The sequence below is a fragment of the Anopheles marshallii genome, chromosome 2 (genome assembly GCF_943734725.1).
Source record: "Anopheles marshallii chromosome 2, idAnoMarsDA_429_01, whole genome shotgun sequence".
Lineage (NCBI taxonomy): Eukaryota > Metazoa > Arthropoda > Insecta > Diptera > Culicidae > Anopheles > Anopheles marshallii.
The window spans coordinates 67,960,704-67,977,073 of record NC_071326.1 but is presented as its reverse complement, the minus strand read 5'-3'; the positions used below and the strand labels follow the sequence as shown (position 1 = coordinate 67,977,073).

The following is a 16,370-nucleotide window of genomic DNA, read 5'->3' as shown; positions in this document are numbered from 1 at the left end:
CCTCGGCTTGTTTGTTATACGAGGTGTTACATCCTAGATATCCATGTACTGTACGGCAGAACGGTTCAAATGGGATGTGATACCGCTTTGGTCATGTGAGAAATGATGCGCTATTATCACTACACTGCCGGGAAACATACTTACTTACAATAAATATAACTGTTAACAAAATTGTGTACATTTTAACATCTGCAATCAATTGGTACACGATCCGTCAACCGAAAGATTCTGTGATTTTCCACATCTCAGCCAAAAATGTTCCTTCCAATTGCATACTTTTAGGCGAAAAGTTATGCAACAAATCTCCGTGTACAGGTGAGTGCGGTAAAAACAGCAATACAATACATTTCTTTGCCTTATTATGAAACACCCAACAGCACGATGTGCATTGTGTAAAAGGTCCATGTGATTTATGTGTACATTACTAAAGCAGCGAATCAATACCCATACCTACAAGGTGCAACCGACAACGGAAGCATGATCGCACCAGTTATGCTTTGCATTCCAGTGTTGTCCGGTCGGACACTTCTTCTCGATAGCGACCCGTCCAACGCATACCAAATACTTCGAACAGTCGGTATCGTGCGGCAACTCCACGGTCAGGTGGATGTTGCTACGTGCCAGACAGCGCGGGTGATTATCGATCATGCGGAAATTGTACTCCACTGCCGGTTCCGGTTGCTTCTCGGGCTCTGGCACAATAAGTATCGGTTGATGTTCACGCTGCACCATTTCGGATACGAGCTCGGAAGTGTCCTCCTGGATGGGTACCACCGGAACGGCGAACGATTCTTCCAGCAGCGATTCTAAACGTTCTTCCTCCAGCAGGCTCATATCGACGCCGTGGACATCCAGCACCAGGTGTCCGTCGACGCGCGGCATCGCACAGAAGGATGCGTCGGCAAACTCGCAGCGCTGGTGTTTGTGGTCGTACAGCAAACCCTTGGGGCATCGTTGTACGATCGCATCATTATCGTTACCCATGCACACAACGTACAGGCCGCAGTCGTGTGCAATGGGATAAATTTTACCCGCCTCCTTATTCCAGCAGACCTGGTCATGGGAAATGGAAAGTGAGCTTTATGCTTTCTGTCGACACACGCACCTCGTGACTGTGGAATGCCTACGCTTTGGGGTGGATGCTGTTCCACTGCAGCTTGCTCCTCTACGGAAGCAACAGTTGGAGGTTCGGTGATAATCGGTATCCAGTTTGGTACCGATGGTTTCGAATCACTCACAACCGGAACCTCGACTACCGGTGGGACATGTGGAATCTGAGGGATGATTGGTAGTTCCGGAAGGGGAATCGGCTGTGGTAAAGCCGGGACCTGTGGTATCGGGATTGGAAGTGGCTGGGGTTGCACAGGCAGGGATGGCAGTGGAACAGGAAGGCTGGGAACCGATGGCAGTGTATCGGTCGGACCATTTAACTCACCGTGCGTACAGGACGCCATGTCGAACGAGCACGCATGCGCGGCATCATTGAAGTATAACCCTGGTGGGCACGACAACACCTGTCCATTGCCGCCCATATCACAGATAACAAACTTGCGACAATCCTGCTCGTACGACAGAACCTGGGCCTGCATGCCTAGGCTGTAACGCGAACATCGTGGATCAACGTCCACAGCAGATACCACCAACACGCATACCAAGGATAGAATAAACACGTTCGTAAACATTGTGCACACTGCACACTACTGGGAACCTGTTGCCGGAATGCTGCTGATGTTGCGAGCTGCATTTTATATAACCTCTGCTAGAACTGTGCAGAATGCTCTAGCATTATTAAATGACATAAATGCTTTCTGCGCTGAATCTTCGGGCCGCTGATGGTGGTAACGCATCTCTATCTGTGTGCTCGCTCTCACTCGTCCGTTTGCTTCTTATCAGCATCCAAATGAATCGTTATCCTTGTTTTGTTTTTTGTACCTCTTGTTTCTTGCAACAAGCACCGGGCGAAGCTGTTAAAACATCTCCAAACGCTTGCCAGACATTGGACGCCAATTAGTCGCGCCGGTTGTAGACATTAATAGGCAACTCGGTATCATGAGCCAAGGTACATTTGTTGCAAGATAAAGGTGGAATGCGTCATTAAGATGGTATCTTTCGTTTAGATGCGGCGCACGATTGCAGCGACCGCTCCGTAGATCCGTCATACTGCATCGTAGTTAATCACCTTGAAGGAAATGTCATCTAACTCACTGTTAGATGTTAGAAATGTTGCGACTGTGGGATGGTCTCTAACTAATCTGTAAAGATGTTCGATATGTGAAGGGTGATCAGAGATGTGTAAGGATGTAAACCAATAGAATTTCCAGTATTTATAAGATCTGAACGACCTACAACGACCTAGAATAGTCGAAACTCTTTTCTTTTCGTTGATGATGAAAATGCTGGACGCTTTAGCATCTTCGTCTACTGATTCGCATCTTGGTATTATTATGCGTTGCGAAAAGTGCCTTTTTCAATAAATTAAACAACATTTCTAACGCCATGTAGCGTACATTTATTTGTAGATCGTAGATGTAGAAACGTAGACCACTAAATACTGAGATTGGTAATATTTAAACACATTTTTGCGGTGACTTTAAAACATAAATATATATCCTGTTTAAACATAAATATATATACTTCCAGGTCTTATATATTTATCTTCCATATCTTCCATAATCTTCCAGGTCTTCCATTGCTGTTTGCAAAGTGATTTTGGAATATTATTCAACGGTCGATTCGAATGCGACAGCGTGCTTCGACCGTTTGACCGTAGAGGGCGCCATATCGAGCTCTGAAACCGATCGAGCCGATCATGCACAAACTAAGAGAATCAACAACCGGGAGAAAGAGACACAAAAATGCTAACCCGGCAAACGGGGACGTGATTTTTTAGCTCCTCTTAATAAAGATTACTAAAAGAAGTTATTTTTGTGCGTTTTATTATGTTTGTGCAGTTAGTGTTTTATGTAATAGAAAGAGCGCAGTTGCAAGTTGCAACAGTGATCAATAAATTAAAACCATTAAAATGCTTGATAGTTCTAGTGTTAATTAAGTATTAATTACACCTAACACCTAACCAGTAACAAATCGCTGTCAAATGAACTGACATCTCCTAAGTTGAACAAGAGAAGTATAATTCCGTTCTAATGTATCCGTTGTGAGGTAAAAGTCAGAACTGGCTAAAAGTCGACACTGAGGTATAAGAGTAGTCAACATAGAATTTATTTTATGCTAGCCTTCAAAATTCTGCACCAAGTATAGAGTGTCAGCATCAGAGACAGAGAGACCGATGGTGTTTGACTTTGATTAAAAAAAAAGTCGCAAAATGTCTACCCCTAACAGGTACCGTTACTAAATGTAGGAAGTTGAACAACTGATGGTGCAATAGACATCTCAACTGGGATGACGCGATTGAAACAGTTGACGTCATTTGAAAGAGCCGACGAAACAGGTGAACCGCGAAACGTAAAAACTGCGACCACGCTCACACTGACGACTCGGACACCGCACGCTGTTGAAAGTGCCATCCCAGTATCGATGTTTACCGATAAAAGGCGAACCTTGTAAATACCATGAACATGAACTAGAACTTTGGATCGCCGACATGCGATAATAATTAAGATAATGTAATGTTCGGCAGGAAGCGCGATGCCTCAAGATTTGGGAGCGTGAAAGTGACGGAACGTTTCTCGGACGAAAGCATCACTGGCGAGCTAGAGGTGTTGCCCCATTAGCAGGGTCACGCACCGACCTCGGGTATGCGCTAGAACCTAAGAACTTCGATGACAATGAATATCGTTTAATGTTCCGTTCTCACCGGCAAGAGTACACCCTCGCACTACTTCCTGCTGCTTTCGTACGTTGATGTGTATTGCCAACATGCGTCACATCGCAAGATACTGCTTGGCGAGGTGAGCAAACCACAACCGGAACAGGTAGCACTCGGTACGATGTACTACAATTTGGCAAACAGTACGTCAGCGTGCGCAGCACGCCAAATCCCAGAACGGGCGGACACATGAAAAGAACCGTTTCAAGATCGGCGCGAGAGTAGTATAAAAATTCTTGGAGAATTCAACCATTATGTCAGTCAGCAGTTCGATCAGCTTCAATTCTGGTGCCGGGCGCAAGCATCTCTACCGATGAAGCAGCTTTTCCTGGCAGCGATTGCTGTCACTTTGCACCTGGTGCGAGCGCAGGACCCATGCGTCCCAGGCGTAACCTGTGCAACGTTCAACTGCACCACAGACAGTCGGTGTCCGGCGGTGAATCCACCCGACGGACCGAAACTGCTGCCGCATACCAACTGTGCCAAGTTTTACAAGTGTTCTAATGGTGAAGCGTGCGAGTACGACTGCCCGGCCAATTTGCACTTCAATCCCGTGGCGAATGTTTGCGATTGGCCAGAGCGAGCTTGCTGTGCATTACCGTGTTTGCCTTCCGATCCGTGCATACCAGGTGTGACCTGCCCACCGCCATCCGAACCGCCGATCATACCAACGCCACCTCCACCGACACCTCCGACACCAGCGCCACCGACCGTTCCAACCGCTCCCACACCAGCGCCACCAACGATTCCGACCGCTCCCACGCCGCCACCACCGACGGTACCAACCCCCGGAACCTGTATCCCGGATGCACGCTGCAATCCGAACGAGAATCCAAACAATCCGACCACCTTACCGCATGAGTCCAACTGTGCACAGTTCTACAAGTGTGATCTCGGCAGTCGGTGCCTATTGTCTTGCCCAATCGGACAACACTTTTGGCCACAGAAAGGGGTGTGTGAAAGACCGGAAGTCGCTTGTTGCGACCAATCGTTGTGCAATCCCAGTTCCCAGTGTGTTGATGATGTACGCTGCCCAATCCATGAAGATCCCTTCTTTCCGACCGTCTTCCCACACGAAACCGATTGCTCTATGTTTTACAAGTGTGATCTTGGCAGAAAATGTCCGGTACCGTGCGGAGCCGGGACGCATTTCAGCAAGGAAACAGGACGTTGCGAAGCGCCTGATCAAGCGTGCTGCGATGATAGAATACCGTGTCGAGGACCGACCGTTAGTATCTGTGCTGCTGATCCTCGGTGTCCAGTGTTCGACAATCCGTTTGATCCCACTGTGCTGAGGCATCCCACCGACTGTTCGCTATTTTACAAATGTGATAATGGCCAAGCCTGCCAGCTACCGTGTCCACCAGGGCAACACTTTAGACAAGACACCCCCACAACAGGTAGCTGTGATTGGCCGGATAGGGCGTGCTGTAATCCGACCTTTTGTACGGCGACAACTACGGCATGTCGACCCGACAGCCGCTGTCCCCTGTTTGATGATCCAAACAATCCATTGCTCCTCAGACATACCACCTCCTGCGAGAGATTCTACAAATGTGCCTCTGGGCAAGCCTGCGATTTGCCCTGTCTTCACGGACACTTCAGTGAGGCGCTGCAGCGCTGTGAACGTCCGGAAATTGCCTGCTGTGATCCTTCAGTGCCATGCGAGAATCCCCCAGCAACTCCGGTTCCCCCACCACTACCAACTCCCGCTCCACCTCCGGTACCAACACCCGGTCCACCTCCAGTACCAACTCCCGCTCCACCGCCAGTACCAACACCGGGACCACCACCAGCTCCCACACCTGTTCCTACACCGGCTCCAACCCCTGGTGATCCTTGCATTCCAGGTGTTACTTGTCCTCCAAGTGATGCCGGTAATTGTGTCATCTACGCTGCATGCCCGCCTTGGAATGGTCCAACACCGACATTGCTTCCCCATCCCACGTACTGCACCATGTTTTACAAGTGTGACAATGGAAGAGCATGCGAACATAACTGTCCAGCTGGTTTACATTTCAACAAAGCGTTGAGTGTGTGCGATTGGCCAAACAACGCCTGCTGTGATCCAACCGTACCATGCAACCCTCCGTGTATTCCTGGAGTCACTTGTCCTCCAGTAGGACCAACACCGGCTCCACCAACTCTTCCGCCACCAACTCTTCCGCCACCGACTCTCCCACCACCAACTCTTCCGCCACCTACTCTTCCACCACCTACCCTACCTCCACCTACCCTTCCACCACCTACCCTTCCACCGCCTACCCTACCACCGCCTACCATTCCACCACCTGTAACTCCCACGGCCGGTCCTTCGGATCCCTGCATTCCAGGAGTCACTTGCCCTCCAAGTGATGCCGGCAATTGTATCATCTACCCTGGATGCCCGGCAAGAAATGGTCCAACACCGACATTGCTTCCCCATCCCACATACTGCACGATGTTTTACAAGTGCAACAATGGATTTGCTTGTGAACACGACTGTCCTGCGGGCTTACATTTCAACAAAGAGTTGAGTGTGTGCGATTGGCCAAGCAACGCCTGTTGCGATCCAACTATACCATGTGAATCTCCATGTATTCCTGGAGTCACTTGTCCTCCAGTAGGACCACCAACTCTTCCGCCACCAACTCTTCCGCCACCTACTCTCCCACCACCGACTCTCCCACCACCTACCCTACCACCACCTACTCTTCCTCCACCGACCCTACCTCCACCTACCCTTCCACCACCAACCGTTCCACCGCCAACCCTACCACCGCCTACCATTCCACCACCTGTAACTCCCACGGCCGGTCCTTCGGATCCCTGCATTCCAGGAGTCACTTGTCCTCCAAGTGATGCCGGTAATTGTATCATCTACCCTGGATGCCCGGCAAGAAATGGTCCAACACCGACATTGCTTCCCCATCCCACATACTGCACGATGTTTTACAAGTGCAACAATGGATTTGCATGTGAACACGACTGTCCTGCGGGTTTACATTTCAACAAAGAGTTGAGTGTGTGCGATTGGCCAAGCAACGCCTGTTGCGATCCAACTATACCATGTGAATCTCCATGTATTCCTGGAGTAACTTGTCCTCCAGTAGGACCACCAACTCTTCCGCCACCTACCCTTCCACCACCAACACTTCCACCACCGACTCTCCCACCACCGACCCTACCACCACCTACTCTTCCTCCACCGACCCTACCTCCACCTACCCTTCCACCACCTACCCTTCCACCACCAACCGTTCCACCGCCAACCCTACCACCGCCTACCATTCCACCACCTGTAACTCCCACGGCCGGTCCTTCGGATCCCTGCATTCCAGGAGTCACTTGTCCTCCAAGTGATGCCGGTAATTGCATTGTAGATGGTCGGTGTCCACCAAGAAATGGAGTCACACCCAAATTGCTTCCGCATCCGGCCTGTGAAATGTTCTACAAGTGCAACAATGGATTCGCTTGTGAGCACAACTGTCCTCCGGGCTTACATTTCAACGACGATTTGAGTGTGTGCGATTGGCCAAGCAACGCCTGCTGTGATCCTACCATACCATGCAATCCTCCATGTATTCCTGGAGTCACTTGTCCTCCAGTAGGACCAACACCGGCTCCACCAACGCTTCCGCCACCAACTCTTCCGCCACCTACTCTTCCGCCACCTACTCTTCCACCACCTACCCTACCACCACCTACGCTTCCGCCGCCTACTCTGCCACCGCCAACCCTACCCGACACTCCCTGCATTCCAGGTGTAACCTGCGAGCCGAACAACTGTCACAACGATATGCGCTGTCCGGCACTAGATGGCTTGAAGCCTACGCTCTTTGCACACGCGGAATGTCACAAGTTCTACAAATGTTCTAACCGGAAGGCCTGCGAACACTCCTGCCCACCGGGGTTGCATTTCAACGCGAAGCTGTTCGTGTGCGACTGGCCAGGAAGTGCATGCTGTGATCCAACGGTTCTATGCGATCCGCCCTGCATTCCAGGTATCACATGCAGCATTCGATCGTTCCGGCTCTAATGGAGCCAGATTATACCCACCACGAGATTGACAACCGCAACAACTGACAAGGATTCGGATGTAGGCTTAGACTTAGCGTTTAGTGTTGGGAATAAGTGCTTATACCTACAATTTATCAATAATTGATTTCTAATTGCTGTATGCCGTCAACCACAACCCCAATTCTTAAACCTGCGTTAAAACAGCAGTTGGTGGCCACAGACAAGAAATCTTTTATTTATAAAGCGTATTTATTCACCCTGTATTAACAATACGATCTATAAGAAAGTTTCCTTTTTTTGTCTCGAGCGTTCAATGGAACAATCCAACGCACAAATGCTTCTGCAACATATTGCTTTACGGTTCGCCGTAAGGACATGGCGTTGCATCAGCAGCATTGCACCAAACTAACTAACCCTAACCATGATTATAAGCGAATACTAACCCACATATGTAATTGAAACAAATATATACACATACACATACATGCATGCAAAGTTCAATCGGCTATCTTACTTACTTACTTACTTACTTACTAACTTACTTACTTACTTACTTACTCACTTACTTACTTACTTACTTACTTACTTACTTACTTACTTACTTACTTACTTATTTACTTACTTACTTACTTACTTATTTACTTACTTACTTACTTACTTACTTACTTACTTACTTACTAACTTACTTACAAACTTACTTACTTACTTACTTACTCACTTACTTACTTACTTACTTACTTACTTACTTACTTACTTATTTACTTACTTACTTACTTACTTACTTACTTACTTACTTACTTACTAACTTACTTACAAACTTACTTACTTACTTACTTACTTACTCACTTACTTACTTACTTACTTACTTACTTACTTACTTACTTACTTACTTACTTACTTACTTACTTACTTACTTACTTACTTACGGCTGCTACGTCTCCAATTTTTAAGCTTATTAAAGACACGTTTCTACACCTCACTTATCGACGGTTGGTTAATCGTCTTTCATCCTGTTAGGACTCCGTAAAGTATCTCAGATATGGCTTTTCCATAATTCGCTGCCGACACAGTTTCAAACACTTGGTTCGAATTGGTTGGAAAACGATAACGCGCGTGTGCAAAGGTCTTTCGTCACGTTTGCGGACCGTCATTTTCAAGTCCAGGTGTAGTCTACTGGGAATCGATTCAATAGAAGAACGTAAAGTATTTGCTGCTACGTGTAATCTAAAATTAAGATATGAAAAATAAAAGTATTTTATGGAATGCACTACTTCAGATGTCTGTCGCAAAAAGTACTATCTAACTTGGAAAGATCATCTTGCTTCTAGTGCATTCTAATGTTGCTCACAATGCTTCGCTTTTCAGTTCTTTCTTTCACCGTTGGCAATGGACATGCTATTTTCGGCTATCTGTTGTAGTAAATCTGTTTACAATTAACGTACATAACCGCACATGTGCTCGTCCCAACATTGTATTCGCCGTGACGTAACCAGGGGTTGTCATGACCGTTGTCCCGTTGTCTGACCGAAACGGCCATGTTATCATGTCCAATGTCTCTTCCTACAGAAACTATCGGGTAATGCATCATGGTAGACATACGCTACTATCGGAAGTGTTTCTGTTTGTGTTCGAGGTTCGTCCGAAAAGTAAGTTCAGCCCGGCAAAAGATACATATCGGGGCTGGGTACGTCATGCACGCCTTACGGTGAAGAATGCTCTCACGGGGTAACACGTGCTTAGATGTGCAAAGCACAACCTTGGCGAACAACGCCAGAAACGCATCCGACCACATGTAACCACCAGCGGGTTCACTAATTGCAAAAACATTTGGAGGTAGTTGATACCGATACTATCCACATCGCTGAGTGCCGCGATCTGATTGCGAGCATCATCGATAAGGCCCCGTTTTGCTAGACGCGAAATGGGAATTTGTATATAAAGCACACGGCAACCGTCGGTCCAGCCACAGTTCGCCCTCGGCAGCTCATTTCTTAGGTTTCAGCGTGCCACTACTGCCCTGCCCCGACGCGAAAGTCTCGACCAGCACACCGGCAAAACCCCACTCAGTACGGCAATGTACCTTCCACTCTTCCTAGCTGTCACGCTGGCAGCGGTGCTTACCAGCGGTCAGCAACCGTGTGACCCGTCCGTTACCTGTCCCACGTTCAACTGCCACCCACATCCGAACTGCCCGGCCAAGGATCCACTCTATCCGGTGCTGCTTCCGCACACCGACTGCAGCAAATTCTACAAGTGCAACAGTGGCAATGCCTGCGAACAGCTGTGCCCCGTCGGGCTGCACTATAATCCACGCGAACAGTCGTGCGATTGGCCGAACAGAGCGTGCTGCGATCCAAGCATCCAGTGCGGTCTGCCTGATCCGCCACCGAGCAACTGCGTGCCCAACCCGAACTGTCCTGCCTCGTCGCAAGATACGATACTGCTACCGCACAACAACTGTGCCATGTTCTACAAATGTTCCGGACCATTCGCCTGCCCAATGAACTGTCCGCCACTGCTGCACTTCAACCCGAAGCAGAACGCTTGCGATTGGCCCGAGCGTGCCTGCTGTGATCCGACCGTACCCTGCGATCCGTGCATTCCAGGCGTAACCTGCCCGCCAACGGGACCTACACCTGCTCCAATTCCCACACCAGCTCCCACACCAGTTCCCGTACCCACCCCCGTACCCACCCCCGTACCCACCCCCGTTCCCACACCAGTTCCCACTCCAGCGCCAACTCCCATTCCAACACTGCCGGATACGCCATGCGATCCTTCGGTCACCTGTCCGCTTAACTGCGTCGAGGATATGCGTTGCCCACCGCGCGACGGTACCAAGCCGGTACTGCTACCGAGCACGAACTGCGCCAAGTTCTACAAGTGCCAATCCGGACGAGCGTGCGAGTTTGACTGTCCCGGAGGGCTGCATTTCAACGCCAAGGATATGGTGTGCGACTGGCCGCACCAGGCATGCTGTGATCCTACCGTCGAGTGCGTACCAGGCTGCATTCCCGGCGTCACCTGCCCATAAGAAGCGGACGAGGATGCTGCTTCTGTGAGCATGAGTTACACTACATACATACGTACATACATACATACAACACATGATAGAGTGCATTGTGATTCCCTGTGAGGAGTATCAATAAAATAGAGCAAATGTGAATGAAAGCGTGTTTTGACGGCGTGTTCGGGATTTCGGTTGCATAGATTCAGGCGTATAAATTGTGAGGATGAATGAGATACTAGTGAGATGGAGGTAATGGACCCCGGACGGCACGTTCGAATGCGGGAAATGAGAGAGTTGAAGTCGAACAGCTCACGATCCCTGTTGAAGCAAAATGCATGATCTTAACCAGAGATCATTCTGGGCAGAAAACGAACACTGGGAAATCTTGAGGAATCTATCAGAAGGGCAACGATAAGGAACAAATTGGGGTACAGAAGAGTGAAGAGAAGGGGAGTTGATCGATAGAATCGACGTAGTGGCACTTCCAGTGGGAATGAAGGATTCGAAAGTCAGTTGAATCCAACAATCCGAAGCAGAAAGAAAATTTGGGCACCTGAACGAAATAATTTAATATAAATCTACGGATGGCGAGTAGCGCAGCAACCCAACAGTGGGGTAGAACACGGTGTAAGCCAGTTTTTTTGTATGCGTTTTGACGTTTCCAGGCTTATCCGCTTACAGCTCGCCATACAAATGGCAAGCCAAGTTAAGCCTAGGAAAGAAGGATTAGATTGGTTTCTCAATGAAAGTACCCAAGTACCCAAAACCCAAACTCGACAAATGTCAAAACAAAGAATTTTGCTAGCTGGCCTGAGCCAGGTTAGGCCAAGTTTCCCGTGTGCGAAAAAGGTAAACAATTTTTTTTTAACGAAAAGATCTGTGTTGTGTAAATTTTTACGCTTTGGATCGGTCACTGTAAACGCATACGTTAAACTCGTCGATCGCATGACGTAAACGGGTTTAGAGCCAAAGGGCTAACAGTTACAGGAAAAATAAAGGATCAGTTGCGAACAATCCAGAAGACCACGAGGTTTAAACTTTCTTCAAACATAGTGCTAGTTGAGAAAACCCGTGTTCTACACTACAATCTGAAAAAGGATTATTTTGATAATCAGACTTGTATATTATTTCAAATACATTGAAATTAAAATCAAATTACTAAACTTAAATCGATTTTTCTCAAATTTTAGTTTCACAAAAATGATCCCTTGTGTCATTCTTTATGTCAAAATGCTATGTCCTTTACGAATCTGTACAGAATGATACAGCCCGGTACCTGGATTATTTGACAGATACAGGCTTAAAGCTTAAGCTTTCTAACTTTTGGGATGATCTACCCCAGGAACAGTAAATAACCTGTTCGCTGCATGGTTCATGAGCTGATTGAACGAGTGATACTTATCCTACCAAACTCCAAGACCTTGCACGGTGAATACTTTGTTTAATTAGGTGTCAGATATGACGTAATCCCTAGACGACTGACCGACATAAGACGACCACAAGTAATCCCTAGATGATTATCAGAAAATCAACGACACAACATTAAAAAAACAGACAAGACCAGATAGGGAGATTATAAGGCGGCAATGTTCAAACCCTAACTCACCAAATTCCCAAATATTAGCACCTACTTAAATGGTCAATAAAGTTAAACTATTGAACATTTTGTACTTTGGGCGAATCGTTTTCATAAATTTAGTATTTGCTGATTAGCTTTTTTTTGCAATATAGCAGTCAAATAGTCATAATTAATTGTCTAGATAACGGTCAATTTAAACCGCGGCTAAAAACGCGGATTGACCTTGGCACAATTTGTACGCCTGCGTGGTATGCAATCATTTGCACTAACACGTGGTAGGCGGTTTCTGATGTTTCACATACTAAGCGGTAAATCATGTTTCTTTTTGTCTCCTTATGTTCAATCCTGCACCCAAGTGCGAATGAAAATGTTGTGTCCATAGTGTATGGTTAGCATTTGGGTCACTTTGCAGAGAAGCGACTACAGTCGACATACGTTTCTCTTTCCTGGGTACAGGGTTTTATGTTCGTAGTAAATGTTCGTGATATCTTGCAAAACTGCTAATGAAACCCTAAGGACACGTTTTATGAACTTAATTATTTTCAAAAAAAATTATCCAAATGAATCTAGGATCTAGGCGCCATTTCTTGACAGACTGTCAACGACGAGTAACTGGTCTAATCAACCCAGCCAGGTTGGATCACAACACAGGGGGCCCGGTATCTATGGACGGAGTCCGATTCGCGAACACGGCGAGTTTGTGTCCGAGCCATTAGGTTCGGTAACGAATCTCGTCATAATGCCAATAGCATAAACTATTTCAACTTGTTAATGCAACGAGCAATAATGGTGTATCCTAGCTGTAAAGATAGTTCAACTATCACACGTATACCCATATGACAATGTGATATGTGAACAAACCAACGCACTTACACGCTTACACGAAATAAGGATAATAAAGCATTCCGCTCCGAATAGTCATTGAGTACAGACGCTTGATTTCGCACTAACTATCGCCTGTCTCTATTATCACCTGGTTGCAGATCGATCGGGTATAGTCGCACTTGTCGCGTATAAAAATAATTCCAAACATCGATAAGTTATCCATTTTATCGACTCTATTGTCAGGCAAAGATACGGAACCAACCAGCATTCTACACGAGCCGTCCATCGGGTTTCTTATCGTTCCGTCACCTTCGTGCCATAGTAGGAAGCAATTTTTAACTTGTCAGTTCTTTTGTAATCACTTTCTGGATCAGTTTCTCCCACGGCTGTTCAGACGGTTGCTCTGTGCACCACCACCGATCCACTACTTCAAATGGCTATGATGTTCACGGTCAGGTTGTAATGCTTCGGTAGCGATAAAACCATAACGTGTAGAACACAACAGCAAACGCATGTAGCTGGAAATGATGGAATAGGTCTCAAAATAAACGCACAAAACATTGCTCATCACTCTTCCTAAATCGGCAATCTTCTGATAAATAAAACTGTGCATTATTGGCCACCCTGTTGCAGAGCGCACGATATCTGAACGCGTTTTATCCTTCGAGATGGCTTGCCTATCAGTATAAAACCTTATGCACACGGTTTGGAGCAACAGTTTGTTGCTGGATTGGCGTTTAGAACGAAGTCCGGCCAAAGGTGACTCCATCGATTGAAGGAGTAGTGAAGTGTCGTTCTGAGTGCGTTGTCTGTTTTGTGATTAGTAGACGCTCAGAGATGAACATGATCGCGCTGCTGTTGTTTTCCATTCTTGGAATGGCGTACGGTACGGACACGATCACTTGGAGCATGGTCGGGGATTGTACGATCGATGCAAGGTGCCCCTCGATCGATAATTCGTTGCAACCAACATTTCTTGCCCAAGCAACTAACTGCAACAAGTTCTACCAGTGCTCCTACGGCAAGGCCTGTGAGCTGACGTGTCCAACCGGGTTACACTGGTCCGTGCAGTTAAAACGTTGCGAGTGGCCAAATGTGGCCTGCTGCGATCCGTCGGTCGCGTGTCTTCCTTCCTACCCAACGGCACCCACCAACCCGGTACCGATACCCACCCCCACGACGATGGTACCACCCGGTAACAACGCACCCAACCCTACGCAGTGTGTGGCGGATGCGCGATGTCCCTTAGATGACAACCCGAACAATCCCACGCTACTGCCGCACGAAACTAACTGCGGCTTATTTTACGCATGCTCGTACGGTAGACGATGTCCGCTGCAGTGCAAAGCAGGCGAGCACTTCAGCGTACAGCTGCAGCGTTGTGATTGGGCACAGTTTACCTGCTGTGATCCAACCATACCGTGTCAGCAGCTACCGTCCACACCGGTCGTACCGACGGAATTGCCTTTGACAGACTGTCATCCGGATACCCGCTGTCCGTATGGGGATGATCCGATGAAACCACTGTTGCTGCCCGCACCAGGTAACTGTGGAGCGTTCTACAAGTGCCGCCGGGGTGACGCCTGCCTGTTACCGTGCCCCGCTGGACAACACTTTAGCCAGGCGATGCAAGTGTGCGAATGGCCTCAAGTTGCGTGCTGTGATCCAACGGTAGCGTGCGTACGAAGTCCGCTCCTGGAGTTGCTTAGTCTTCAGAAATAATACAGCCAGAAACTGAAGCCACCACATGCGCATGCGGCATACGTACTGGAAGGCATAATAAATGCTTGATATAGCTTTAGAGATTGCTTAAACCGATCGTTGATCATTTATAATTTGTTTCATTCATTGATTTGCGAAACTCAAAGTGGATACACGGTTTCATGACCCACATTACCCATGCCTGCTAATACTTCTCGATGTAACGACCCATAAGGTCGACGGTACGACACTTCATGTAGACGTAACGAGCTACCACATCATGTCGGATTATGGCGCAACGGTTCGGATGGGATTTAGAGCCGGTCCTGTCGTGTGAAAGACCGGTACAGCTACCACCTATTCCACTCTTGCCTACTTCCCCTGTCATTGACATTAGCTTTCTACTGCCTTAAGGTATGCAATGTATGCAATGCTAAAGATTGCATACCTTTAGGCACTCCGAGCTAAAGAAAAGAAGCTATCTATGAAAGAACACCTGGTATCTTTTGTGGTGTGATTTTCTCCTCTTTTTTGAACCCTGCAGACCTGCATTAGATTAACTAAACAGTAAGTTTTGCGTGCGAAGGAATGGTCGGGACGTTGTACTAGACACTGAATAATTGCAGAAATTACTGTTTTCTGACTTCTCTTATTTATTTCGTTAAAATGCCTACTTATATTTATCCAAAATACAACACGGTAGTGCCTTTCGGAAGCTATCCCACCATATTCCGTTGGCTGACCTTTTCGGTTGCGATCCACTGACCATCCACGGCATATGTCTACTAGCTTTGCAAAAATATCATTTGGAATAGATCGTTTAACATCTACTTGTATGTGTACGCAACGGATTGATCGGTTTCCTTGGGCAATCAGATAGGAGCAGAATACGGCAAATATATGTATTTTTTTAAATAAATTATCCACCCTGTAGTGTGCATACGTTTCGGTTCATAATAACGCAATAATTCCAAAAGGCGCAAACCCATGACCAAACGTGCTTACAACCAAATCCAATCCAAGCTAATAAATAATGCATAATCTTGCCTGCACTAATATGCACAGTATTACGCCTATCTAATGCATGCCGAACACACACACATGATAAGATTACACACGTTTGCAAATGTTCTTCTTTGCTACATTAGGTGAAAAGTGTTTCGACTGCATTTTTCTTTTGTTTGCTCCTTCCTTAAAGGCTTTCTAGTGGGTATTTCTTTTTGTTTATACAACTCCTTAACTAAATCCTACTGTACAACTGGAACTAATGCAATCAAACTATAATGCATAAATGTCATTGCAATTGTTTTTTCTTCTTCATCGATAGCTACTCCAGCTCGCTAGACATTTTGGTGCCGCCATTAAGACAATGTTTGGATGTTATACAAGACCGTGTTGTTTTTCGTTCAACTATTGTTCTGGGATCAGCT

At 47.0% G+C, this 16,370-nt stretch overlaps 3 protein-coding genes and 1 pseudogene across 3 annotated transcripts; 3 read left to right on the top strand and 1 right to left on the bottom strand.

The window, feature by feature from the left end:
- Positions 1-450: 450 nt before the first annotated feature.
- On the bottom strand, positions 451-1,847 carry LOC128718445 (uncharacterized; annotated as a pseudogene).
- Positions 1,848-4,139: 2,292 nt separating this feature from the next.
- On the top strand, positions 4,140-7,844 carry LOC128719215 (mucin-2-like). The gene has a single exon (XM_053812838.1). The coding sequence runs from the start codon at positions 4,140-4,142 to the stop codon at positions 7,842-7,844; it is 3,705 nt and encodes a 1,234-aa protein (XP_053668813.1).
- A 2,055-nt stretch (positions 7,845-9,899) lies between these two features.
- LOC128719216 (keratinocyte proline-rich protein-like) lies at positions 9,900-10,859 on the top strand. The gene has a single exon (XM_053812839.1). The coding sequence runs from the start codon at positions 9,900-9,902 to the stop codon at positions 10,857-10,859; it is 960 nt and encodes a 319-aa protein (XP_053668814.1).
- Positions 10,860-14,076: 3,217 nt separating this feature from the next.
- LOC128718444 (probable chitinase 10) lies at positions 14,077-14,961 on the top strand. Its single transcript, XM_053812069.1, has one exon. The coding sequence runs from the start codon at positions 14,077-14,079 to the stop codon at positions 14,959-14,961; it is 885 nt and encodes a 294-aa protein (XP_053668044.1).
- The last annotated feature ends 1,409 nt before the right edge of the window (positions 14,962-16,370 follow it).